The sequence below is a fragment of the Natrix helvetica genome, assembly GCF_964273705.1.
Source record: "Natrix helvetica genome assembly, chromosome: 14".
Classification (NCBI taxonomy): Eukaryota; Metazoa; Chordata; class Lepidosauria; order Squamata; family Natricidae; genus Natrix; species Natrix helvetica.
The window spans coordinates 14,180,137-14,205,341 of NC_138564.1; the positions used below are offsets into that span (position 1 = coordinate 14,180,137).

Here is a 25,205-nt window from a genome sequence, read left to right on the forward strand (position 1 = left end):
ACCAGCATTCAAAATATTATGGCACTTGGTTTTTATACATGTAAGATTTACATATGCACACACATACACACACACCACGGACTCTTCACTTAGTTGTGGCTTTAAATTGGAGGTGGGGAATCTGTCTCTGCAGCCGCAAAGCAGCTGGTGCCCCATTCTTGCAGGGGGTCCTGAGCAAGCCAGGCCCGGGACAGCCGACCGCTGCTCTCTGGCTGCAGGCGACTCCTCAGCCCATGAAATGGATGGGGAAGGCCAGGCTGTTGGCCGCTCACCTGTCATCGTCTCATCCTCCGGAGCTGATGGGCAGCCTTTGGCCAAGCATCTGCTTCTACCTGGAAGCTTCCAACTTGGCTCGGGGGGGGGGGGGGGGATGACCAATGGGGAAGCCACCCCCGACCTTCCAACCCTTTACTTTCTCCCCCCAAAAAACGTTTTTTGCCTGGATCGGCCATTGTGCCTTGGCCGTGTGCTTTCTTCATACTTCACACAGAGGCTGTAACAGATGAGGATGGGGCGACAAGAGGCCGAGTCCCTGGAGGAGGAGGGGAGGCCAGCAGGAGGGGCTGCCTGAACAGCTCCCCCTCACAACCGCCAGTGGGGTGGCTGGGCACTCAGCTGGCCACATCCTGCGCAGGGGCCCCTGTCCTGGCCAGGCCTTCCGCGTGCACTAAAGACCCTCATGTGTCCGTATCGGTAAAGGCAGGGAATTCCCAATAAAAGTAAAAAGACAAAAGAGCAGATAAGAGCTTTCCATATTGGGGAAGGCACAGGGCCTCCCAAGGCATAGTTATTTTGCAAAAGCACTTTCCAGAAAACCCAGCATGAGGAGCCGCCGGGGGTGGGGAGGGGAGGGGGAGAGGAAACCTGCCTTGCTCTTCCTCAAATGCTGGCCTATGGAGAAGAGGGGCTGCCCCTCAGCCCCGGCGGAGGGAGGGAGGGAGGGCGGCTGCTCCTTCCCCTTCCAAGTGGAGCCCCAGCAGGAAAGGGACCGTTCCCTGTATCTCAAGAGGTCGCCCTCTAGTGGTCCAATGGTGCCAAGCAGCTGCCCAGCCGGATTATGGGGCAGGTCCTTGAATTCTGCTCTGGGCATCCGAGTCCCCAGCGGGTGTTAAAAAAAGAGCGCAGGAGTCACACTCCCCTCCTCGCCACAGCAAAAAAGTCATGTAAGCTGGTGATGGGATGGTTGACTTGAGAAGACTTCCAGCGTGCGCACTCAATGCCGGCAAACACGGAGCACCAAATAAGGCAGTGGATTTGGCAATCCTGGGAGAAAAGTCCTCTTAGAAAAACAACATGCAAAAAAGTTAATACTGAGTTTCCTTTTAAAAAAATGGCAACGCACCGCTTTAAATATTCCTGTAAAAAAGAGCTTCCCCTGAAAACCTGAGCCCAGTTTCCAAGGCGACAGCAAAGGCTGCTCAGTTGGCGTTCTCTTTGGTGGTGATGGTGACCAGCTGCTTGGCAGCCTTGGCAATGTCGTAGGCGCACTGAATGACCTGCTGGGTGACCAGCTGGACGTCGGCTGTGGAGCAAGACTCGGGCGGGAGGGCCTTCGTGCACTCGGAGTGCAGGCGGAAGGCGCTGGAGGTCAGCAACCGCAATGGGATGCGCACCAGCTCCGACGGCGGCTTCTGGAACAAAGCCAGGAAGGCGAAACGTTTTGGCCAACCTAGTTTCCCGTTTGTGGGCCTCCCTTCTTACCAGAAGAGTCTTACTCACTTTGGGGAAGAGGGCTGCCATCTCCGTGACGGCCAGATGGATCCTCTCCGAGCAGGGGATGTAGCTGCAGGGGGCAGAGGAGGCAGGTGAGGGGAGGGGCCCTTCCTGTTCCCAGCCACCCCAAAGCGCAGGCCGCCAGGGCTCACCTCTCGTGCTTGCTCTCCTGGGCCGCCCTCAGCAGCTCCTGGATGTTCTTGGTGATCTGCTCCGTCTTCCGGATCACGTCCTCGGTGCTGGGGAAGCTGGGCTGGGCCTCGGGGTCCTTGCCCTCTGGCCCAAGGCCACTCCGCTGCCTGGCCTTCCTGATGAGCCTGCCAAAAGGCACACATGCTGCAGCCCCAGACTGGCTCCCCCCACCCACAAATGACAGAGAAACCCCGACTCTCTCTGGCTCAAGGCGGCCCATGAAGACCACGAGGGAGTCCTTCAGGTGCAGCCCAGAAACTGCCGAGGATCCCGGACATTGAAGCGCCGGCCCTTACCCCGTCTCGTCCAGCTCCAGAGGAGGGCCGGTGTTGTCGTAATCTCCCTCGGGCAAGCTGCTCTGTTTCTCCAGCCGGGACATCTGGAAGGGAAAAGATGGAATGGAGGAGTCGCCACCCACAGCCCCTTTCTGCCCTCCCCACAGGCCACCAGTCTCTTCCCCCAGAGGGAAACGGCAGCCAGGTCCTGCCTCTTACCAAGTGTTCTCAAGGAGGCTGGGAAAAACACATGCCCACCCCACGCCCACCAGAGAACCCCCAGATTTTGTGGGCTGGGGGAGGCTGGAGCTGCCTGAGCTGGGGCAGCAAGGAAGAGAATGAGGTGGCTTTTCTACACAGAGAACGGGGAAAGAAAGCGCAGGTAGGGCCGAGCGCCAAGCAAAGGAGCTCCAGCAGTTGCTCCTGTAGAGAAAACAGGAGGAGGCAGCTGTGTGACTCACATGGAAGAGCTGGAGCCGGGGCACCACGTGCTCCTCGGGGTAGGAGGCTTCGGTTAGTGGCAGGTAGGGCTTCTGGGTGGAGCCCGTCTCGTACATCGACATCGGCCGGCTGCTGCGCAAGGAGGGGCGCCGAACAGAGGGCACGTCTGCGTACTCTGAGCCAGCCGGAGCTGGGTGGGTGTTGGGGGTGGCCTGCCGCCGGAGGGTCGTGTTTTCACTCTGCAGGCTCTGAAGCTGGAAGGAAACGTGGAATCGTCCCACCCGCTCTGCCCCCGTCAGGACTCCCAGCCGAAGAGGAGGGAGCTTGGCAGCTGCCTTCCCAGGGCCGGGCGGGGCTCAGCAGCTGACACGAGGTCTCCAAGAGACGGGGGCTTGAGCAACACGCCTTGAGCGAAGGACGCTCGGGTGGAAGAGCCAGGGGCCAGCTGCAAGCCGGGAGGGGAAATGTGGAAATGCCGAAGCCACAGCCAGGGCGGGAGAGGAAATGAGACGGAGCAACTGGCCAACCCTCAGCAGCACAAGGAACCTGGCCCACAGCCCCTTTCCTACCAGGCCTTCAAGCGGAAGGACCCAGGCAGAAAGGCCAGCGACTGGAGCTCCCAGCTGCCAAGAGGGCCCTGCTCTGCCTGTCACTTTCACACACAAATCATGACGAAGGCTTCGCATTCAGGAGCCTTTAAAGAAACTGCCCTGGCACAGGCGCCTTCCCACCCACACGGCAGGAGAAATGGAAGCAACCCTGCCGAGGACGGAGGCAGGGAGCTCGGTCGCATTTCCTCCCCTCTTTCCCAAGGCGGCTGCTTTGGAAGGCAGATTCTTCCGTGGGTGTGGAATTGCAACTTGGGTGGGATTCTCAATCCTGCTCCCCCCCTCGACCCTCTCTCTGGATCTGAAATACATAAACTTAACCGCTGAAGGTGGGGCCAAGGTGCCCTGCTTGCCTTCCCCCTGGCAAAAAGGATGGGGAGGCCTGCCAGGGGGCAGAGAGGAGGGCCTGAGGAAAGGGCCCCCAAGGCCCTCCCTGAAGTTCCCCATCTCAACGTTGGCCTTCCAGGGGAGGGGACCGGAGGGAGTACAGAGAGGCCGAGAAGGAGGGGAAGAGCAGAGATGACTGTGATACCAAAGGCAGGGGGAATCTGAACTCGGATCCAGTTCCAAGCTAAATCACCCTAGACCTCGCCCTCTAGGTGGGTGGCATTCCCTTCCCCATCGTCCCCAGCCTGTAGAGCTTGGGACTGCGCCCGCAAGGGGGAAACCGCTGCCCTGGCTGGGCCGTCCTTGTCCCTGCACCAGAAAGGGCCCCCTGGGACTCTGCTCAAGCGGCCTGTGGCCGAACAGGCGCAACCCTGCAGGGCAGGCCGGGTGTGGAGGGCAGGGCTACCTTCTTCTGCATGGTCCTCAGCTCATCGCTCAAGTTGACGTTCACCTTCAAAAGCTGCTGGATTTTCGCCTCCGAAGCCACCAGGGCGTTTTTCACCTGCAGGTATTCCTGGGCAGTGATGGGGCCGTCAGACAGGTCGGAGTCCAGGCTCTGGAGGAAAAAGACACACACCTCACACACACTTTTCCAAGGGGGCACGCTTTCTCTAGCAGCAGCAGCCCCCCCCCCCCCCCCCGGGCTTAGAGAGAGGTGCCCCAAATGAGGAGGGCTTTTGCTGGAAGGCCAGGAAGAGGGCTGACCTTCAGGATCTTCTCCAAGTCCTTCCAAGCCCATAGCAAAAGGAAGCCCTCACCCGGAGCCGCTCCCAAAGGCTGAGCTCTGGTCTCCACCCACCCACCCACCTTCTGCCGAGAGGCCTTCCCTGAACTGCTTTCCAGGTCGGCTTCTTCGTCGGAGGCAACGCTGTCGTAGTCGGGCTGGTCGGCCTCGTGACCCCCAGGGCCCTGCTGGCTGTTGACCGCCTTGAGGATCAGCTCCACGTTTTCTGGCAGCGCAGAGAGAAATGCGTGTGTCTGTGTGTGTGTGGGGGGGGGGGTGTAGGGTTCTCTCTCTCTCACCATCCCCCTCGCATGCAGCCTTCACTACTCCTCTGCCCCCACCCCCCACCCCTCTAGGCCATCGTGCTGGCCTCACCATCTCCAGGCCCATTGCGGGAGGGAGGCCCACCTGCCGCCTACAGGAGAGCACCGCGAGAGCTGGGCTGCAGCGCTGGAGGGCTCACCTGTGGCACTTGGGACAGGGTTTCCCTGCTGCCTTCGCTTGGCATCCCCCAGGATATCGATGACGAGCGTGGCGAACTCATGGGCATTGAAGCGGGCCAGCTTCTGCCTCCCCTGCGAAGACAAAGGTTTCAGCACTTCAGAGGCCTTGAGAGCAGCGCGGAGCACAGGGGGGACGGCACAGGGGGGACCGCTTCTCCCCACAGAGATTGGAGGCTTCCCCCAAACTAGCCTCTCCTGGCAGCAGACTCCCCCTCCTCCCTTCTGAACTCCAACCCCATTTCTAATGGCAACTTGGCATGGGAAGACTGGCACCCAGTCCCTCCTCACCCCCGGATGGGCCTGGTAAAGATGGATTCGCAAGGCCCAAATGGATGAGCGCTGCCATCTTTCAGCTGGGGGAAAAGAGGGGCACTTGCCTCTCCTGGGACAATATTCGCACCTGGTTCCTGGTGGAGGAATACTCCGGGTTGACAGGAAGGAAAGGGACCACGGTTGTCTCCGTGACCAGAGTGCTGTGGTTCTGGGTGGCCAGCCACACTGTTGGTGCGAGCAGAGGGCAAGGCCAGGGCTGTGTAAGGCTCCTGCCCTTCCCCAAATCCCTCCCTCCCAAGCCCCCAGAAAGCCCTTCCCCCAGGGCTTCGTTTTGGAGCCCAGCACAGCAAAAGCAAGAGGGAGGGCTGGGGTGGGCCCTGGGGGGCAACCCTGCCAGAGGGAAGCACCTGCGTCCGTCTCCCGCCTGTCCACCTCGTCGTAGACGTCCATGGCCAGCTCTTCGAACAGGTGATTGTTCAACTGAAGAGGGAGGGAAAGACCGGACGGTGAAGCTGGGCCTGCCGGAGTTCCTGGGGTTCGAGACGGGGTCCTTGGCTGGGGGCTTCAACGGGAAGCAGCTGCCTCCCCCAGGAAACGCCTGCAGTTCTGAAGGCCTTCCTTTCCCAGGGCCGCAGGCGGGGCAGGGGTCTCAGGAGGGAAGGGAGCTGGGGGGAAATTGGCCTTTCCTGCCCACCTTGGAGGCCAAGGTGGAGGAAGGAGCAGACTTACCAGCTGGAGCTTCTTCTTGGCTGCCTTGGCCAGCTCAGAGACGTCCAGGCTGCTACAAGAAGAAAGAACCCTTCAGAAGGGAGGCCAGAGCTGGGCAGGGGAACTGAGGGAGCAGGTGTGGGTGCGGAGGAGAGGCTTGCTCCCTCTTTCTGGAACTTCACATCCTGCTTTCCAACTGCTTTGTCCTCAAGGCCCCTCCCAAGATGGAAGAGTGCGAGCCTCCCCCCCCCATGTGGCCCAGTTCCTTACCTGTCTGCCATCTGAGGGATAATGAAGTGCTGCCGGCCTTTGTGGTCTGAAAAGGACACGCCAAGAGAGCATCAGGGCGGGGGGGGGGGGGCAGGCGGCCTCCTCTGAAGCTGCCCATCTGCACTGAGGGGCAGAGGAAACCCAGGATCCTGCCAACCCAGAGCATCCACTCACCTGGTTTTCTGCCACAGAGATAGAAAGCCAGCCGGTCGGTGAGCTCATACTGTATTTCCACCAAGCGCTCGGCCAGCTCATGGTGGCCTCCTTGCCTAATGGGAAAAGGGGGCAGAGGGGCACTCAGACTTCCCTGGGGCTCCCAGGGGGGGTCTTCATTGGACCCCCTTCTGCAGTTCTTCCCAAGGGAGCTCTCCATCCCCAGAAAGCCAGAAGAGTCCCCAACCTGCCCTTTGGGCTGTGGCTACCAAGCCAGCCCGCCCCCTGGCGAAAGAGGGCCCACCTTGCGTAATCCACTGGGGTCTTCCCGCAGGAGTCTGGGGTGCCAGGATCAGCTCCGTACACAGCCAACAACTCGGCTTGCAAAATCTGCCCCGTCTTGGCAGCCACGTGGAGCGGGCTGTTCCCTTTCTCCTACAGAAGGGCCGAGAGAGAGAGAGAGAGAGAGAGAGAGAGAGAGAGAGAGAGAGAGAGAGAGAGAGAGAGAGAGAGAGAGAGAGAGGCCGGCTCAGCTGCAAGGCCTCCACTCTGTGCCCGTTTCGGGCTGCACAAAGACCCGCCACCATTCTCTCACCGGGTGGAAGAAGTTGGCCTGTGCTCCCAGCGAGAGAAGCCTCAAGCAGGTCTCCAGGTTGCCCGTCCTGACGCTGGAGTGGAGTTGCTGGAAGCAAAGGTGGGAGAGGCCTTGAGAGACCGCCTAAGCCTGAAGCCGCACACGAGGGCGCCTGGAACAGCCGGACGCCTCGGGCCCTCCCTCCCTCCCTCCCTCCCTCCCGCCACCTGCCCAGGGGGAACCTACCTTGCTGAGGTCTTTGGCAGTCACGCTGTCGTCGTCCCGGCATGGCAAGCGATGAACGAAGGCCAGCATCTGATATTTTGCCCGAATGAATTCCGCCTTGTTGGGGCTGCAGGAGGTGAAAGGAAAAGGCTGCAGCACAAGAGCCTCCGGGAGGCTGAGGGGCCTCTCCGGTCAAGGACCCCAGAGGCAGAGGAGGGAGCAGAAATGGGCCACCACGAGAGACCAACTGGTCGGGCTGCAACTAAGCCAGGAACCGTGCGAGCGGGAGGCCGTCGCCTGCATCTGCTGCCCTTATTAGGGCTCATTCCAGGCCTGAGGCTCGCTCCACTTACTGCACTTTGTCCTGAGGGTTTGCTTTGCGCCGTCCGCTCATGACCGAGGCCGGGTCCAGCAGCGAGTGCTCCCAGATGGAATTGGCGCCATTGTTGTATAAGGTTTCCACCATCTGCAAAAGAGAAGACGAAGCCCTGGAGCCTGCCGCTTCTCATCCTCCCTGGGGGCTTCGCGGCTGGAGGAAGTCAGTTCGGCGCTTTCTCTGAATACAAGTCATCGGTTGACGTTTCAAAAAGAAAGCCTGCGCTGCTTCCTTTCGCCAGCCCGAAACCTGAACATTTACCTGTCAGTTGAAAGGCAGAGTTTGTGTGCCTGAAAGGCCTTGAGTTTCACATTGCGACATAAAACCAATGACATTACTTCATCCTCGGTTGCTTTGCGCCATGCCCAGAAATCCTTCAGCCATCCCAAGCGCCTGTTGCTCATTGCAACAATTCCCCGACCCCCACCCAGAGGGCGCATGGGGGGTTCAGCCCTCCCTTCCCTGTCTCCAGCTCATCATGAAGTGACATGGAGGGGGGGAGGGGAGCCAGATTTGGCCTCTGGCTGCCTCCCCTCCAGAAGCGCCCTCGAAGTGGCCGCAGTCTCCCCTCCCGGGGAAGGGGGCGGTGGGGCCGGTACCTGCAGGAGCGTTGCGGGCCAGGGCGTGTGCTTCAGGTGCCGCACCTGGGAGATGTGGCGGCCGAGGCTGCGGTGGACGCTGCAGCACTCATCGCACAGCAGGACGCCGCGGTTGACGGAGGCCCAGCTGGGCTCTGCGGGGAGAAGGCGGAAGGAGCGTCGGCGTCGGCGGCCCCGGAGACCCCCGAGGGTTGGGGGGGGGGGCGCTAAGGGGTTTCCCCCCTCCGGCCAGGGACGCCCCTCCCCCCTTGGTTGGGCCGGGCCGGGGGGCGCCCCGCCCCAAAGGCCCCGCCCCCCGTGTCGGCCTCGGGGCGCTCTGCACAAGCTCAGAGGCCCCGGTCTCCGGCACTGGCCGCGGGCGGGGCTCCTCTTCGCCCTTCCTCTCAGGGCGTACCCGCGGCGCTGCAATCCGCGCAGACGTCGCTGCTCCGCAGCCGCTTGGCCATGGCGGGCAGGGAGGGCCGGGGTCTCCGCCGATCGCAGGTCGCCCTCCGCCCGAGCAGCCTGCACGCGCACGCGCACGCCGCCGGCGCTCCTCGCCGCGCAAACGGCGCCATTCGCCAAGAGGCTTCCGTACGTCGCGCGCGGGGAGTGGCTGTGGACGCCATGCCGCCGCCGGGCGAAGGGAGGCAGGCGCGGCCATCTCTAGGGCGGGCAAAACCGCCGCTTTCCAGGTCTCTCTTTAGAAAAGAAGCGACGAAGACCGCCGGAAAGAGCGGCGGGAGAAATTGGCCACAGTTTCATCCTCGACTCCCCCACTGAAGCCAGAAGGCCCCGCCTTTCCTTTTCCCCAGAGAAACGCCCCTTGCCAGTTGCCGGGTCGCCTCAGGACCCGCTTCTGTGGGTTGCCCTCGCTCAACATGGCCGCGAGTGGGAGGAGCCACGGCGGCCTTTCCCCATTAGTTCGCGAGGGGCGCGGGGACGACGGCGCCCTTGGTCGACATGGCGGCCGCGCAAGGAGCGAGGCGGCCGCTGCCCTCACCCAAGATGGCCTGCCGGGCGTCACGGGCCGCGCCGAGCCGCCGCAGGGCGGAGCTCCCTCCTTCCGGGTCCGGCGGCGGCGGCGGCGAGGGCAACGGCGGGGCCGGACGGAGGGCAGCAGGCGGGTCTGTGCTCAGCCGGCCGTGCCATGGCGGGCCGGGCGGCGTAGGAGTCGGGGCCGCAGCATGAGCGCCCGGTTCCCGCTGCACCGGCTGGTCTGGCGGAACGACTCCCGGCGGCTGGAGGCCGCCCTGCAGGGCCAGGTAGCGCGGGGGAGGTGGGGGCGGCGCTCGGGTAGACTGCCGCGGGCGCCGGGGCTCGGCCAGGCCGCCTCAGCCGCAGGTGCTCTTCTCTTTCAGCTCGCCCCGCGCGTGGCCGGAGGCGGAGGTAAGGGGCGCGGGCCTCGCATGCCGGCCGCGCTCGCATCCGTGCCGTCCGGACGCTCATTGTCTCTGTGCGCATCCCATCCGAGCACACGCGCACCCATCATTCCCGCCCGCGGGGCCCGCCCCTCCCCCAGGGCTGCCCAGGAAAGGCGCCCAGGGGGGCGAGGGAGACCCTCCCTGGCCGCCCCCTCCCCAGCAGGGCCCCACCTTGGTTGGCCAAGCTGGGCCCGGAGGCTGAAGGTCCGGCTGGGGAGGAGCCGACTTTCCCCCCCTCCCCAAATTCCCCCAGGGCTGACTAGGATCAAGAGGAGGAGACACCCCCCCTCTGCGGAGTGGCTTCTCCTTTCCCCCCTCCCCAAATTCTCCCCAGTCTGGTTAGGAAGATCAGCCCCGCCCCCTCGCCAGCCCCCCCCCCTCCCCAGGAGGGGAGAAAGGGCTTCTCTTGGCAGAGGGAAGGAAAGCGAGGAGGGGTCTCCTGGGGGGACACTGCCTCATTTCTGAGCTTGCCTGTCTGTGTGTCGGAGGAAGCAACGCCGTCCATCGCAGGGCTGGAGCTGCTTCCGTAGGTTCCATGGTGTGTCTGCAAAAGGGTCACCATCCGGTCCGCCTCCCTGGTGGGCTCCAGGGATCCTCAGAAGAGATCTCCCCTCCCCTCTCCTTTTCCCAGGATGTCGAGCAGCGGGATCCCCGCGGGCGAAGCCTGTTGCACCTGGCGGTCTCCTTGGGCTACGCGGAGTCTGTCCGCGTCCTCTTGCGGCACAAGGCGGATGTCACGAAGGAGAACGGCCAGGGATGGACAGGTGAGCCCCTGCCCCCGGGGGAGTCCGAGCAGGTGGTGAGGAAATGGAGGTGCGGAAGACCAGAGGTAAGTGATGGCGAGCACTGCCTCTCTCCTGCTGCAGACTTAGCTCAGTTTCTCTTTCTTTCTGCCAGTCTTGCATGAGGCCATCAGCACCGGCGATCCGGAAATAGTCCACATGGTCCTTCAACACCGTGACTACCAGCAGACGTCCACAACCCTCGGGGGGGTCCCCGAATTGCTTCAGAAGATCAGCGAGGTAACATGAGGAGCAGGAAAGAGTAAACCATTTGGGTGAAAACCCTTTGGGCCTCCCAACAGCCGCCACGTTCTAAAGTGGCCTAAAGACAGATTGCCCTTATTTTGCTACGGTGATTTATTCTCCCCCCCCAAAGCCCCTAAGGCAGTGACGGCCAACCTTTTTTGGCTCATGTGCCAAAAGGGGGGTCGTGCGTGGGTGTGCCACACCCATAATGCAATGCGGGACCCCTAGCGCACATGCGCGCCTGACCAAACACTCCCCCCATTTTTTGCATGCTTTTTTCACCCTCCCCGGGCTCCAGAGGCTTTATAGGAGCCTGGGGAGGGCGAAAACAACCTCCCTTGCCCCCCCAAATCCTCTGGAGGCTTCAGGAGCTTCCCTCCGGAGTGCAAAAAAGCGGCCCTATGGGACTTCCGGTTTGCTCATAGGGCCGTTTTTAGTCCTCCGGAGCCTCAGGGAAGCTCCTGAAGCCTCCAGAGGGCCTCTGGGGGAGGGGGCTATTTTTGCCCTCCCCAGGCTCCTATAAAGTCCCTGGAGCCTGGGGAAGGGCAAAAAATGGCCTTTAAAAAGTCTGAAGTCAGTTGGTCAGTGCGCACATGCGTGCTGGCCAGCTGACAGGGCAACGCTTCGTGTGCCCTGACAAATGGCTCCATGTGCCACCTGTGGCATGCGTGCCATAGGTTCACCATCCTGGCCCTAAGGCTTTCGCCTAGCCAAGAGTCAGCCATTGTGCTATTTCTAGTACACCTGTTCAGATTTGCACCCTCAGCTGAACAACCGTTTCCTTTCCCCAAATTCCGTGACTGGGAGGCACTGAGTCAAATTGTAAGGCTCACTTCAAGCCAAATCAGGCTTCCTCTTCCTCTTGAAAGGGGAACGAAACCTTTCATTTCTGTCTCATTTCCCCCCATAGACTCCAGATTTTTATGTGGAAATGAAGTGGGAATTCACCAGCTGGGGTAAGTCTGAATCAGGTTGCTGCTTTTGGGAGGTTTACCCATCCTCTTGGACCGAGTTCATGCTATCTATCCCTCTCAGCCTGGGAAAACCGGTATTCATTTTGTGAATTGTGCCAATTCCTGCGACCCACCTTTTCGCCCTTCTGCCCTCCCTCCATCTCCCCCCACAGTCCCGCTGGTGTCCAGAGTTTGCCCCAGTGACGTTTGCCGCATCTGGAAGAGCGGCGCAAAGCTGCGCGTGGATATCACCCTGCTGGGCTTTGAAAACATGAGCTGGGAGCGAGGGAGGCGCAGCCTGATTTTCAGAGGCGAAGGTGAGCCGTGCCAGAGCTCCAGTGGAGGGAGGGGGGAAGGGACCATAACCCTCTTTGCCAGCCCTTCCCACTTGGCTTTCCAGATACCGGGCACTGGGCTGAGCTGATTGAGGTTAACCACGATGACCAAGTGGTGGCGGCCGAACGCTTTGAGATCACACGGGAGATCAAGCGGCTGACCCTGGACTCCATGGTCCCCAAGAGCAAGGAGGTGGAGCGGCGGCTGACGTCTCCCATCCTCAGCACCTCTCTGGACACCAGGAACATCGCCTTTGAAAGGTGGGAGGAGCAGGAGCCCTTGCTCCATCTCCTGGTATTCTCTTGCACCATGACCCTGGATTGGCGGGAATGACCGGCCCCATCCCCCAAGAGGTGCCCGCCCTTCTCCCTCCAAGGGATGAGTTGGAGCTTGGGGAGCATTGAGCCGTTCCTGGGCCAAGAGTGGCCAGGAAATGGATGTTTGCCTTGCAGAGACACCTCCGGCTTCTGGGTCTGGAAAACGGAGAGAACCGAAGTGGTGAATGACTACGAAGCTAAGGTGAGGAGCCGCCTGGAGTCGGGCACCGGTGCCTCCTCTCCCCTGCCCGCTGCTCACCTCAGGCTCTTCTTTTCTTCCTCTCCTCTGAGGAGCGGCTTCCCTACTTGGGGCAGGTGTGAGCTTCTTGCTCCTTTCTCCTTTCTCCAGGTCTTCACGGCCAACAATGTGAACGTGGTGACCAGGATCCGGACGGAGCACTTGACAGAGGAGGAGAAGAGAAGATACAAAGGTGGCTGCTTTGATGAGAGCGGCTGAGAGGCCCTTGCGGGGAGGGGGGCAGCTTGGAGCTGACTGGCCCCTCTCCCTTTCTCCTAGCAGACCGAAACCCCCTGGAGTCCTTCTTGGGCACCATTGAGCACGAATATGGAGCCCAGCAGGTGAGTCTTCCGGCTCTGCCCTCCCAGCCCTGCGGTTGCCCTCCTGCTGCTCTCAGCCAGAGGCCAGGGAGGGCAACGGCCCTGAGGGCAGTCACTCAGTTGCCCTTTTCCCCAGGACCTGACAATGGAATTTGCCTCGACCAACAACCCAACAGCTCTTACGCCGGAGGAATACTTCGACCCCCACTTTGACTTGAAGGACAGAGATATTGGCAGGCCCAAAGAAGTGACCATTCGGACTCAGAAGTAAAGGCATTGGTTCTCCCGCCTCTCTTACCTCCCAACCTGCATATCCCCCCCCCGCCCCGAGCTTTGCTCCCCCAAGAAGAGGCAGCACCCGCCTGGCAAGAGGCAGCACCTTGTGGGAGAGGAGGGGACTCCTCTTTCCACATTTGCGAACGAGCAGCTCTCCTTTCAAAAATCTCCCACCACATCTCTGGCTTGGGGAGGGTGGGAGGCCCTTAGGAATATGTCCCAAGGGAAGAAAGGCCCCCCAGTAGGATTGTGCCCCCACCTGTGCAACCATCCTGCCTTGCTTGCCCAGATTTAAAGCCAACCTGTGGATGTCCGAAGAGTTCCCACTCTCCCTTGTGGAGCAGGTCTCCCCAATCGTGGACCTGATGGCCAGGACCAGCGCCCACTTTGCTCGGCTGAAGGACTTCATCACCCTGGACTTTCCTCCTGGCTTTCCGGTCAAAATCGGTATGGTTGCCTGGCTCTGCTGCACTTCTGACCCGGAACAAAGCCAAAGATGCCTGGGGGCCCTTCCCCTCAGCTCTCCCTTTCTCCTCCCCACAGAAATCCCCTTGTTCCACATCCTGAATGCTAGGATTACCTTTGGACGCGTCAACAGCTGCAGCACCCTGGAAGAGGCTTCGCCCCAGGGCCCCGAAGGCCCCCAGGGGACCACGGGTGAGGGAGGGCGGTCTGTAGCCTTCAGGCAAGGAGGGTGATGGTGGCTACGGCCCGTCCGGATTCCCAGATGTGTTGGCAGCTGTCCTGATCAGAGCCCTCCTCCCTCCAGCTGCCCCGGCCTCCCCCTTTGTGGTGGACCCCTCTGTCTTCGAGATCCCCAAATCCTACCGGGTCCAAGACGATGGCCGGAACCTGCACTTGCAGGACGAAGACAATGAAATCATGCAGTTTGCCATCCAGCAGAGCCTGATGGAGTCCGGCCACAACCAGGTGAGTTTGGGTCACTGTCCTCCACAGGGTCAAGAGTGGCCCCCCAGGCTGCCCTTCCATCTTGTCCTTGGACCCAGGCCCACGTTGGGCTTCACGTGCAAAGCAAAGGCCGCAGGCACCTACAGGGGCTGTCCTTGGCTGCTCTGAAGGCGGCCCCTGGCTCAGCCCAGGGATCAAAGCTGCAGGGAGGAGGGGCTCCCGGTCACCTCCGTGTCTTCCCAGGAGCCTTTGGGGCCACCCTTGAACGGGGACGTCTCCTACGCCCAGGACCTCCACCTCCACTGTCAAAGGTAAGGCCGAGAAGGATGCCAGCCTCCTGGGGGCCTCAGCTTCTTCCTCATGGTTCCCCAGGGGCGCACCTAGGCCAGCAAGGGCACCCCACGCTGGTGGGCAGGGGTGGTGCCCAGACCCATCACCTGCCAAACAAGCCCTCTTGGCTCCTGCAGGCAAGGCCTCCGGGCAGCTGCCTGGTCTGTCCACCGCTTTCATTGCAGGGAGACCCCCCTCCCCCAGGCCTTAAAGTTGCCAGGTTTGGCAGAGCCCTGGGGCATCCTATCCCGCCGGTCAGAAAGCGCTTCTCTGTCCCACCCAGGGCCCTGCAGGAGAGCCTCCTGGCAAGTGGCGGGAGCAGCCCAGCCTTGCGTGGGTCTTCCACCTTCGACCGGGAGCTGCACCTGGCCATGGCGCTCTCCCTGCAGGAGCAGGAGGAACGGGAGCAGCGGAGGCAGGAGGAGGAGGAGGAGGAGCTGAAGGAGGCTCTCCAGCGCTCCCTGCTGGAAAAGTAGTGGCATGGCGCCTGCAGGAAGCGCGCGCTGGATGCCCGGCCCTTCTTGGCCTGGGCACTGGAAAGGGAGGCCAGGCCAGGCCCCCTTCAGCAGGGAGGGAGGGGGCTCTTCCGCTCACTTGCCAAAGCTTTGAGCCCAAAGTTCTGCCCGTCTTCCTCTGCGCTCGGCCGAAGGGGGCACCGCGTCTTCCTTTGCCAAAGCCTGTTCCGAAGGGGTGGGGGACTCTTGCCAGCCTCAAAGGGGGCGGGGGTGGGTAACAGCCTGAGCCGAGGGAGGGGCTTCCTCAGATTCAGCTCCTCATCTACCAAAGATTTCAGCAGCCACCAGGTGTCTTTCACGGCCTACGTGCCTCGCCCCCTTGCCTGTCTACACCAGAGTGCTTTTCCCCTTTCCCTCGGACTCCTCCGGCCACTTCTTGGTGTCTCTGTAGCCTCCCCAAGCCCCTGCCGCTCCTGCCCCTCCTGGCAATTGTGGGGGGTTTGGGTTTTTAAATAAAGTGGATGCAACTCCTGTTTTGGCTGAGTTCCTTACCTGAAAAAGAGGAGGGGGAGGGGCTCTTTAGGTTAAGGAAGAAGCTCTGCCTTGGAAGTCTGGGAAGGAGGAAGAGGCTCCAAAGGGAGTTCTCTGTGTTGGTGAAGGACAAGGGCAAAGAAGATGGGAACGTATCCGGCTAAGCTGCAATTTTAGGGTGCCGTAATCTGTTCCCAAGATGCCCTCCAACACTGTGGTCCTGCTGGCTGAGAGAAGGCAGGTCCCCCCCAAGAGAAGATGGAGATCAGCTAAGCCGAATCACACAGGCAGCTGTTTTATTACCTACCCCAAAGGAGCTGATGCACATCAGGGAAACCCCATTAGGACATAGAGGGAAAAAGCATAGAACCACACCAGAAACGCCAGCGGTCACAAGGGGAAGGTAAAGGGCAGGCCTTCGGCTGCTTTCCTGCTGGACTCCCCTCGGACTCCTGGGAACACGGGGGGGGGGGGTCTTGGCAACTGCACAGCTGGAGAGAGGAGGGCTTTCTGGGGCAGCCCGTAAGAGGCCCCGCTGTCCGGACTGTGGTCTCTGGCGGCCCTCGGGGTCGCGCTGCAACGGTCGGCGGTCCATTGAGCATCGGACCAAGCCCAGCTGGGGGCGCAGGGCCGAGACCTGCACGCAGGCCAGTCCTTCCTTCGCTTAAGGAGCTTCAGCCAAGAGCGGCAGAGGAAGATCAGGGCGAGCGAGAGAGAGAGGCGGAGTGGGGGCGGGGGGAGCTTCGGTCGCGGCGGTCGCACTCCCGGCTACCTGCGGCGAAGCGGCCGATAGACGCAGGCGGCCAGCAGGAAGGCGGCCAGCAACAGGAGGCCGAAGACGCTGCCCAGCAGAGCTGCGGAAGAAAAGGCGGCGCGGTCAGGGCAGGGACCCCCCGCTCACCCCACGGGTAGCCGAGGCCGCGGAGGAGCAGGGCCAGGGCAGAGCGCCGGGCAGGGAAGGAGCGAGGGGAGCTCCGGCCGTCCCACCCAGCCCTCCTTACCCAGGTTCTGCCTCCGGAGGACGGCGAAGGGACGCTGCTGCCCGCTGCCCGCCGCTTTCCCGGCCTCGCCCTGCGCCACAGCTAGCGGCGGCGGCAGCGCCAGCACAGCGGCTCCCCGGCGGCTCCGCGGCATCCTCGCGACAGCTCAGGGCGAAGAGGCGCTCGTAGCCCCGGCTCTGCGAGCCTCTGAACATGTGCAGAGCGGGAAGCCCCGCACGGAAGGGGCGGGATTGCCACGCCAGCCCCCCACCCCCAAGAAGCGCCCGGCGGACGCCGTGCAGCCGAGCCTCGTGGCCGCAGCCTTGGGAGGGGGGGCTCCGTGAGTCCTTGGCGTGGGGCCTTCTTAGGTGGATGCCTTTTTTATTGGGGCTTCCGTGGGGGAAACGGCGGGGGGAGGGGGAGAAGCAAGCGGGGTGACCCAACCCAGCAAAGGCGGTTTCCTCGCCGCTTTTTTGGGGGGGGGGGCGGATGAAAAGCAGGAGTCGGGGCGCCTGGAACCAGGGGGTTCTTTTGTGGGGTGCTCAGCAAAGAACAGTCTGTGTTTTGGGGTAGCTCTCCATCAAGAATTAAAGGGGGGCTGGCACGTCCACCATCTCCAGGGTCAGCTCCCGGGCAATCTTCTCTGGCCGAAGACACAGGGCCAGGCGCTGGAGGGGGGCAAGGAGAGAGAGTGGGGGGACGTATGTCAGAGAATGGACTGGGAAAATAACCCCCCTCCCCCTGCCTGAGGCTCCCATTTCCCTGACCTGCTTCAGAGATCCGGGGGTCCAGGCCAGCTTGTAGACCATGTAAGTGGGGATGCAGAGGAAGGAGGAGACCCCAATCAGGTGTCCCAGCCAGATGCTCCACACAGGATACTCATAGTCGAAGAGCACGAGGGGGGGCTGGTCCAGGAGGGAGCTGATGAGAATGAACTGGCCAGGAACCGAGGAGGAGGAGGAGGAGATCAGGTCTGGCAGAATGCCCAGCCGCCCCAATGCCCCCTCCCCATCTTCTCTGCTTTACAAGCCTCCCCCCACCATAAAATTCTTCCCTTCCACCCCGAGGGGACACTTGCACCGGACAGTAACCGAGGGGCTCTTCCCTTGCACAGAGCTAAGGATCCGTCTGGCAAGCAGAGCAGATTTAATGTCACTGGAACATCCGTACCCCTTTCTCCTGGCTCCCCGAGAGGGCTGTGACCCATTTCACCCTCAGTCAGTGACATCAGAAAGGGTGATGGGGGAAGGATCTATTATGTACCGCCAAGGTGGCCGGACTGACCACTCTCCAGCACACTTGCCAGTAGAGTCCTGGCCCAAAGCCCAGCATGGCCTTCACGTCGCTGCAGAACTGCTGCATTCCTAGGAAGGAAGTCCAAGCCGCTCATCGCTCAAGCTTAAGTCTACCTGAGTGACCTTTGAGGAGCTGGGCGCTCTCCCTGGATGGTGCAGGGGAGAAAGACTCCAAGCAAAAGGAACATTGATTTCAAAGTCAGAAGCACAGGAAGGTTTGCAGAGATGATGGGGAAACATTTTTTCCCTGAACGAGACTCATAAAGAGACGGACACTCTACTAAGCGGGCCTCAGGTGGGGGCACTGAAAGTCTTACAGAGGGTCTCTCCCCCCCCACACACACACACCAAGGGCCCACAAAGCCTCTTTCCTCCTCACCGTAGAACCAAGAGACGGCAATGGCTTCCAGGAACACCACGGCTAAGATCGAGCAGCCAGCCCCAAACTCTTCCAGGAGTTTCACAATGTAGGGGCCTCCCTGGATTGGAACACCAGTAAAGAGCCTGCTGTGAACCTGGGAGGGGAGGGGGAGGCTCTGATAGGCTGCAGGTCCCCAGGAGAGCTGGGTTGGGAGCAGCCCTTGAGGGTGGACAATACCACACTGCCGGGCTTGGCCTTCATGGTGCCCCTCTGCCCTTTGGGGGAGGGTTCTAGTAGGGGGGGGAAGTCTCACAATTAGCTCACTTGGGGGCTCCTGGCTTGCTTCACCCCCACCTCCCATCACAGGAGCAAAATAAACTACCTTGTGGGGCAAATATTCAACAAGACGGCCGCCTCCTTGCAAATCCATGCAGGAGAAGAGTTACGAGCCATCCTCTGTCCCCAACATCCCAGCTGGCTTCCTTCGGCATTAGCCAGAGAGGTGCTGCCTGGCCCTGAGGTCAAGGGGTGAAGGAATGCCCGCTGTCCCCATAACTCACATTGGTCAGCGTGTCCAGGGAGCCCAGGAAGCAGAGGCTGATGAGTCCCAGCACGAACAGCTGACGGTGCTCGCCCAGCACTTGGGGATACTCGTCCATCAGGGCAGTGATCACGGCCTCCAGGCCCCCGAACTGCAAGGAGAACCCAGTCTGAGGCAGAGGCCAAGCGCTGGAGACTGTTGGGGAGGGGATGCTCCGTCCACATCAGAGCAATTCTGGCCTTTGGAAAGCTTGTGAGCAGGTTTGAACTGTTTGTTGCAAAGGAATCGGGGCACATTGCTTGGAAAACAATTGGGAGGTTTCCCCCACAGTTTCTGCCTCGGAAATATTTCCAGGTGGGGCCTCTCTTCTTTTTTAAGACAAAAGGGCGGGGAGCACCAGCGTAAGGGACATTTGCAGGAGAGCAGCGGAGAAGGGTCTCCCGTCCTCCCAAGGCAGAGCAGAAGTGGCCTTACCGTGCTGTCTAGTCCCAGTGTGATCATCATGAGGAAGAAGAGGATGGCGAAGAAGGAGGATCCGGTCATGTTGGCAAGGGCTTCCGGGTAAGTAATGAAGAGGAGGCTGGGGCCTGGAAGAGACCCTTGGATGGCACCAGGAGGGATTCTGCACGTGCCAATGGGCCAAAAGGAGGCTGTGGCGCTCGCTCTCCGTGCCCTTCCCTGCCACCCATCGCCCCCAAAATAACTCCTGGGCAGGCGCAGTGGGGGGGATCAAACCTGCTGGCGATAACGTGACCGACTTACAGGATGAGGCCCACAAGAGGCGATCACGCACCTTGGTCCTTCGCCACATCCACCACGTCCATGTGCCGCATTTCGGCCATATAGCCCAGGACGGTGAAAATGACGAATCCTGAGAGGAAGCTGGTGAAGCAGTTGACCAGGCTTGTCACGATGGCGTCTCTGGAAAGGAGCGACGGAGCCCTGAGCCCCCCAGGCAGATGTGCCAGAGGAAGAAGAGGGTTGTGGCAGCCTCCGAGAGAAAGAAGGCAGCTGGCTGATAGCCGGGATCCACTCGGTTGCTCCCCTTGGGATCCGCTCGCTGCCCTCTCCGGCAGCCCCACCCGGCCCTTTGCCTCCAACCCAGCAATGGGGCTCCCACCGGCCACAGGAGCAAAGCCTGGTTAGCCTGACCCCTGACGGGCGTCAGCCACCCAACAGGGTAGTGAAGAGGAGGAGGGGGAGCTGCTGGGCCTCAGACCCTCACCGGTAACAGTTGTTGTGGAAGGGGTTGTAACTGGCCAAGGCAAGGAGGACCCCGAATCCCGGCCCCAGAGAGAAGAAGACCTGGGCAGCTGCGTCCACCCATACCTGAGCAGAGGAAGGCACAGGGGTGACCACTGAGGGGCCATGTGGTCACCCTTGGCGGAAGGAGGCCGTATTCCCTCCCGTATAGATTCCTGCAAGGTAGGGGCTGCCCTTGGACAGGTGTGCTCGGTCAGAGAAGGGCAGCAAGGAAGCCCCTAGTAGGTTCTGCCCAACCCCCCCCCCCTTCGCCTTCATGAAAATTCATCCTTGCATCAGGAGAGATAATGATGGGCAGGAAGTCCATTGTCAACTTGGCAGGGAAAGGAGGCTTCCAAATGCAGAGAGCAAATGACATGTGTAATTCAATTCCTGATTTGCATTTCTAAGGGAGCCAAAGAATAGCAAGGGAAAGAACAACTCCCCCTCCCTCCCTGCCCCCCCAACTGGCCTTCTGATCTTCTCTGTGGGGAGGGGGGGTTACCAGATGGGGGCCTCTTTCTCGTGGATCTGCAGGAGGGGAAAGAGTGGAGAGAGGGAGTCACGGGGCAGAGCCCCAGCAAGTGGCCCTTGGCAGAGAGGGACACAGCAAGCCTTCTCCTCTCTGTGGGGAGGGAGGCACCTAAGACTGAAAGCTCCTGAAGGGCAGGGGATCTGGGATCAAGTAGATCCCAGCAGTATTGAAGGCAGAATGGAGGCTTGGCCTCCTTCTGAGCCCCATAGCAAAGTCAGCATTGTACTAGAATGGGGGAAGGGCCAGCCAAAGTCACAGGGGTCCCCCCACTCCTCTGGGTCAGCTTCCCAATGCAGCAGAAGTGGTTTCCCCCCCACTGTCTCCTGCTGGGAAAAGCCACAACTCTGTTTGCCCTGAAATGTGGTGTCCTTGCTGGTTCTGTCCGGCACAATGGCTGGATGGGAAACCTTTGTGAGCCCCACATAGGCGGGGAGGAGCGAGCCCCCCCCCCCGCCTCCTGATCTCAGGTTCTCTGCTACCTTCGCTACTTCTTTTGCTACCTTCTCTGTTGAATTCCAGCCTGGCAGGAAGAATCTGTCAATTGCAAAAAGCGAAGTGCAGAAACATACGTCCATGCTCCTCAGCTTTTGCCAATCAGGTTGCAGGTAGAAGACAATCCCCCTCCAGGCCCCAGGGAGGGTTGCCCCACGGATCAGCAGGATGAGCAGGACGATGTAGGGCAGGGTGGCCGTCACCCAAACCACCTGGAGGGAGAACCAGACTGAGGGGCTGCAGGATTTGGGCCAAGCTATTCCCCCCCCCCCCAAACCCAGGAGAGGCATTGCTTCCCCTTCTGCCCAAGGGTTGGTGCCCTGTGCCCACTTCTGCAGCCATGAGGAGGGGCCCCAGGGTCCCTGGGGGAGGAGGCATCAGGGGCCCCCAGACACTGCAATGGGACTCCTCGCTGCAGGAGAAAGGCGGAGGCCCCCACGCACCCTGTACCTTTCCTGAGGTCTTGACTCCTTTCCAGAGGCTGAAGTAGACAGCAGTGAAGATGAGGAAGAGGCAGAGCAGCAGCTGCCAACGGATCTCACCCACATCAGACAGTCCATGCGAATTCTGCACCTGCAGGACGTGCCTCCTGTGGCAAAGAGAAGCTCTTGGTCAGAGGGGGAAGGAAGCTCCATTGCCATCTGAGGTTCCCAGGAGGAATTTGCCCCCGTGGATAATTCCGTCCAGATGCCTGAGACTCCGAGGGCGCATGCCCTCTGTCTTGGCTCATGCCGTGCCAGCAGTGCCGTCTTATAAACCAGCCCTGGCTCTGCTCCCGAAGACAGTTGGCCCCTGTCAGGGCTTCTGGGCCCCTTACATGTAGAACTCTTCGGCGGGGGACTTGGAGAGGTTAGTCCAGGAGACGTTGCCAGCTTCAAAGTAGCTGAGGCAACGGGGGGTGTTCCAGGGGTTGCTGCAGCTGGCCCAGGGCAGCGGGAGGGCGAAGGAGGAGCAGAAGTAGAAGAGGGCCCAAGCAATGATGGTGTTGTAGTAGAAGGCCACGTAGAGGTTGATAACGCAGATGGCGAAGCCGATGCCTGCAGGAGGAGAAGGCAGGCCGGCAGAGGTGGCCCCCGGACCCTCATTCCCCAGGGGCCTGGTGGAAGCTGAAGCCCAAAGGCCGCCTAACCTCGGCTTCACCTCTTCCCTTGTCCTGTCCCGGAAAAGCATTTCATCTGCCTCTCGCCTAAGGGGGGGGGGTTGAAACCCTGGCCTCCTCCTCAGGGTCCCCCCCTCCCTCGAGGGATCCTAAACTTTTGGACAGATGTGCAGCTGCCCCTCCCCCCGCCTTGGGAGAACTTCTGCAGTTTGGATGGCTAGTTACCTTTAAAGATGGGACAGATGTTCTTCCAGATGGGTATGGCTCCGACCCGATGGAATTGCCCCAGAGCCAGCTCCATGTAGAAAAGGGGCACCCCTCCGAAGACGGCCATCAGCACGTAGGGGATGAGGAAGGCTCCTGGGACAACCAAGGGGGATGGAGGGTGAGGGTTCAGGGTCCTCAGCTGCTCTCCTTCTCTCTCCCCCCCTCTGGCCTGGAGAAAGAGCTGACCAGCAGGCTCAAACCGCCGCCGCCCCCATATCTCTCTTGGGTAAAGGCAGCTTCAATTAATGGTCACATTCAGAGGCTTCATGGAGCTACCTTGCTTCTCCCGGTGATGGGCATAACAAATTCCTCCCAGATGTTTTAAAGGCGTGGCAAGGGGGGATATGGTTTGCTCCCCACCAGTTCCTCCCAACCCCCCCTTTTCTTAAAGCCCCCCCAGCAGCCACTTGGCCACAGTTGAAGAGCTGCAGACTATCCTCTGATTTCTCTGCGTTCATGTGGTCTAGAAACATGCACAATCATGGCACAGATTGTTACAGCAAAGCCAGCATGTGCAAGTAAAACAGGCAACTGGTGCAAGCTAAATTAATAAGACATACTGAAAAGCCCAGCCACACAGCCGAGAGAAAGGTGAATAGCCACCAGTGTCCTGGGAAAACATTTGAAAATATGCAGATCTCCAGGCTGGCTGTGCAATACACCTGTCTTGCCCCGCAGTATGATTCTCTGCCTGGAATAAAATGGGCTCCAAACGGCACCCAGAGCAAGTCCCCGAGGAGACCTGGAAATTGCAAAGCAGACTTTTCCTCCCTTCCTTGTTTAGGAAAGGCATTTGGTCACTTTTCTTAAGCTTTTCCACAATAAAAAAAACAAAACAATTTGGAGACAGATTCAATCTTATTCGTTTGTTTCTCCCTTGATTAACTTTTATTTATTTATTCATATTCCCCTTTTAAGTAGTTTTCCTCTGACCATTTGTATATATATATGTACAATTGCTGGTAAATGGGGCAGAAATTTAAGAGAATTAGAGGGGAAAATGTAAGCAATAACTTGTAGATTGCTAAAGTTTGGAGTTATAAATTAAGTCCATAATGCCACAAGTAATTTGGCTGTTCTGCATTAAAGCAGTGCCATGTTTCAGATTTTATAATATTTTTCCAATGGGGCGAAAGAGTATTGGCTACCCACATTTTTGTGTGCCTGTGTGCCACGCATTTCAGCGAGACAGAGAACAAATACCATGGACAGTTCCCCATCCCCCAAAAGACAGAAAGCCTTAATGGTAGTTAAATTTGTACCGTTATCCTGAGATTGAAATGTTATCTGAGTCTGCACAGAGATTTTAGACCCAAGAAAGTCTCCAGGGAAATGGAAGAACCTTCTTACAATGGCAAACTTCTCCAATAAAGCTACACTGACACTCTTATGTTTAGGATTTCAATGGGAGCCCCTGTTTTTCTGTGTCTTTCTCCCCCATTCTAAAGTCCAGTCTTCCGAATTGGACTGGCAGAGGTGGTGGTGGTGATCTCTAGCAAGGAGCGGAAGCAGAGAGACCCTCACCCAGAATTATAAGGGGCTCCTTGCTTTGATGAGAAGTTCACCTCGGCCCCAAATCCCTGCCCCCACACAACGTGCCTCCTTACCCCCTCCGTTCTGGTAGCAGACGTAGGGAAAGCGCCAGACGTTGCCCAGATCGACGGCAAATCCTACCACGGACAGAAGGAAATCCACCTTCTTGCTCCAGGTGTCCCTCTGGTCAAGCAGAGGGCTGGCCCGGGGGGTCTCAGGGCCAGGCGGCCTGGCAAGGCAGGTGGTGGCAGAAGCGGACATCTTCCCCAACACCCCAGCAGGGTCTGGGCTGAAGAAGTTGGCAGAGGGCAGGCGCACCCAGGAGGAGGGTCAGTGCAGCAGGCGCTAGGAAGGTTTGCTCACTTCAAAGGGAGAAGGGCGGGGGGGGAGGAGACAGAGGAGGAGCCCCCCTCCCCACCCATGCCTGGTCTTGCCTGGCTTCGGGAGCAAGAGAGACACAAGGGGGGTGGAGGACCTGGGTCTGGCCACACCCACAGTTGCACAGCCTCTGTTGGGGGGGGGGAGAGAAATTGGTGGGTGACCTTTCCTTCCTCTGGGTGAGGGTGGGGGCTGGGGTGGCTGTGGGCCCTGCCCAGCTTGGGAGTTCCATTTCAGCCCCACAGCTTGAGCCCCTCCAAGCAGGAGGGATGCTGTGCTTCTCCACCTTCCTCGGTCCCAGACGTAGTTCTGATGCGAGAGCCAGGAGACTCTCCTCAGCCCCTGCCAGGGACAGAATTGGGCACCTTCTGCATCCCAGAAGAGGGCCCCGCCCTGGCCCAGCGGGGGAATTGGCTTTCTCCCTTCTCAGAGTAACAGAATTGGGGGAGACCTCGGAGGTCTTCTAGTCCAACTCAAGCGGGAGACCCTGCACCGTTTGGGACAAATGGCCGCCCAGTCTCTCCTTAAAAGCCTTCAGTGATGAAGCTCCCACAACTCCTGCAGGGAGGCCTGGGTGATTTGCTCTTTCACATGTGCTGACCTCAGGCGCTTTTCTCCTGCACAACAACCTTGCCAGGCAGGCCTCAGTGGCTGGGTTAGGTGAGAAGTCCCTGGCAAGGACACCTAGAGGGGCAACTACCTTTCCAATCGGGGAAACCCTCCTTCCCATGCCCTGCTGGGAAGTCTGGGAGAAGCATCTGGAGACTGACGACTAAGGGGAGGCCAAGGCACCAGCTTCCCCTCGCTCTGCTCCAGCAGATGCTCACGGAGGCCTTGCTCTCTGGCTGCCCTAGACTGACAGAGGAGGAAGGGGCCCCACTGAGAGGTGGGTCGATACCTTGGATGCCCAGGGCTCTCTGCTACGGTGAATGCCGCGCCTTTTCACGCCTGGGCAGCAGCTGGCCATTCACCCACGCCTGGGCAGCTGCCTCCCCTTCTCCTCTGCCACCTGTCAGCTGGATGTTCTCTCTCCCTTCAGCTTTGACAGCTCCCATTTCTGAATGTGTCAGTCAGAGGCACAGGTGGGAGGGGGAATGAGCTCCTCTTTCCCCCTGCTAGGCTGAGCATGATCCCACTGAGCACGAAGCCCCCGGCAGCCCACAGACCGCTCTGCCTCGGTCAGCCAGGGCCCAGGCCGGGGCCAGCTAAGCTCCCTTTCAATCCAACCAGCCTGGATGGCTTCCTTCACGCAAAGCGATGGGTTTGACAGGTGTGGCCAACCTGATGCGCATTTGCCTGGGAGGAGGGAGTGCAGGAGGGTGGACAACTCAGGCTGAGAAGGGCAAAGGGCAAGAAAGCCCCCAT

General features: G+C 60.2%; 3 protein-coding genes across 10 annotated transcripts; 1 reads left to right on the forward strand and 2 right to left on the reverse strand.

Moving 5' to 3' along the window:
- Window positions 1-16: 16 nt before the first annotated feature.
- GIT2 (GIT ArfGAP 2) lies at window positions 17-8,659 on the reverse strand. Of its 2 annotated transcripts, none has more exons than XM_081966365.1 (19): window positions 8,416-8,659; window positions 8,022-8,155; window positions 7,400-7,512; window positions 7,068-7,173; window positions 6,843-6,929; window positions 6,552-6,682; window positions 6,269-6,363; window positions 6,095-6,140; window positions 5,846-5,894; window positions 5,524-5,596; window positions 5,244-5,341; window positions 4,804-4,915; window positions 4,424-4,566; window positions 4,023-4,172; window positions 2,642-2,875; window positions 2,202-2,284; window positions 1,866-2,030; window positions 1,720-1,783; window positions 17-1,631 (listed from the first exon to the last, which is right to left on the reverse strand). In XM_081966365.1, the coding sequence occupies exons 1-19, from the start codon at window positions 8,627-8,629 to the stop codon at window positions 1,419-1,421; spliced, it is 2,310 nt and encodes a 769-aa protein (XP_081822491.1). In that variant the 5' UTR covers window positions 8,630-8,659; the 3' UTR covers window positions 17-1,418. The 2 variants fall into 2 exon arrangements, with proteins under 2 accessions (XP_081822491.1, XP_081822490.1); XM_081966364.1 differs by having other exon boundaries at window positions 5,846-5,897; window positions 8,416-8,654.
- A 218-nt stretch (window positions 8,660-8,877) lies between these two features.
- ANKRD13A (ankyrin repeat domain 13A) lies at window positions 8,878-15,117 on the forward strand. Of its 2 annotated transcripts, none has more exons than XM_081966366.1 (15): window positions 8,878-9,265; window positions 10,056-10,188; window positions 10,322-10,446; window positions 11,363-11,408; window positions 11,579-11,722; window positions 11,806-12,001; window positions 12,194-12,260; window positions 12,408-12,489; window positions 12,576-12,637; window positions 12,753-12,883; window positions 13,182-13,339; window positions 13,436-13,549; window positions 13,662-13,822; window positions 14,045-14,112; window positions 14,415-15,117. In XM_081966366.1, the coding sequence occupies exons 1-15, from the start codon at window positions 8,882-8,884 to the stop codon at window positions 14,605-14,607; spliced, it is 2,064 nt and encodes a 687-aa protein (XP_081822492.1). In that variant the 5' UTR covers window positions 8,878-8,881; the 3' UTR covers window positions 14,608-15,117. The 2 variants fall into 2 exon arrangements, with proteins under 2 accessions (XP_081822492.1, XP_081822493.1); XM_081966367.1 differs by having other exon boundaries at window positions 12,579-12,637.
- A 280-nt stretch (window positions 15,118-15,397) lies between these two features.
- LOC309399156 (sodium-dependent serotonin transporter-like) lies at window positions 15,398-25,062 on the reverse strand. Of its 6 annotated transcripts, none has more exons than XM_081966700.1 (14): window positions 23,537-25,062; window positions 21,888-22,022; window positions 21,381-21,600; window positions 21,014-21,152; window positions 20,641-20,775; window positions 19,520-19,623; window positions 19,088-19,215; window positions 18,769-18,881; window positions 18,314-18,445; window positions 17,772-17,871; window positions 17,361-17,461; window positions 16,865-17,032; window positions 16,119-16,765; window positions 15,398-15,971 (listed from the first exon to the last, which is right to left on the reverse strand). In XM_081966700.1, the coding sequence occupies exons 1-13, from the start codon at window positions 23,721-23,723 to the stop codon at window positions 16,685-16,687; spliced, it is 1,743 nt and encodes a 580-aa protein (XP_081822826.1). In that variant the 5' UTR covers window positions 23,724-25,062; the 3' UTR covers window positions 15,398-15,971; window positions 16,119-16,684. The 6 variants fall into 6 exon arrangements, with proteins under 6 accessions (XP_081822826.1, XP_081822825.1, XP_081822824.1 ...); XM_081966699.1 differs by having other exon boundaries at window positions 17,772-17,907; XM_081966698.1 differs by having other exon boundaries at window positions 20,572-20,775.
- Window positions 25,063-25,205: the final 143 nt, after the last annotated feature.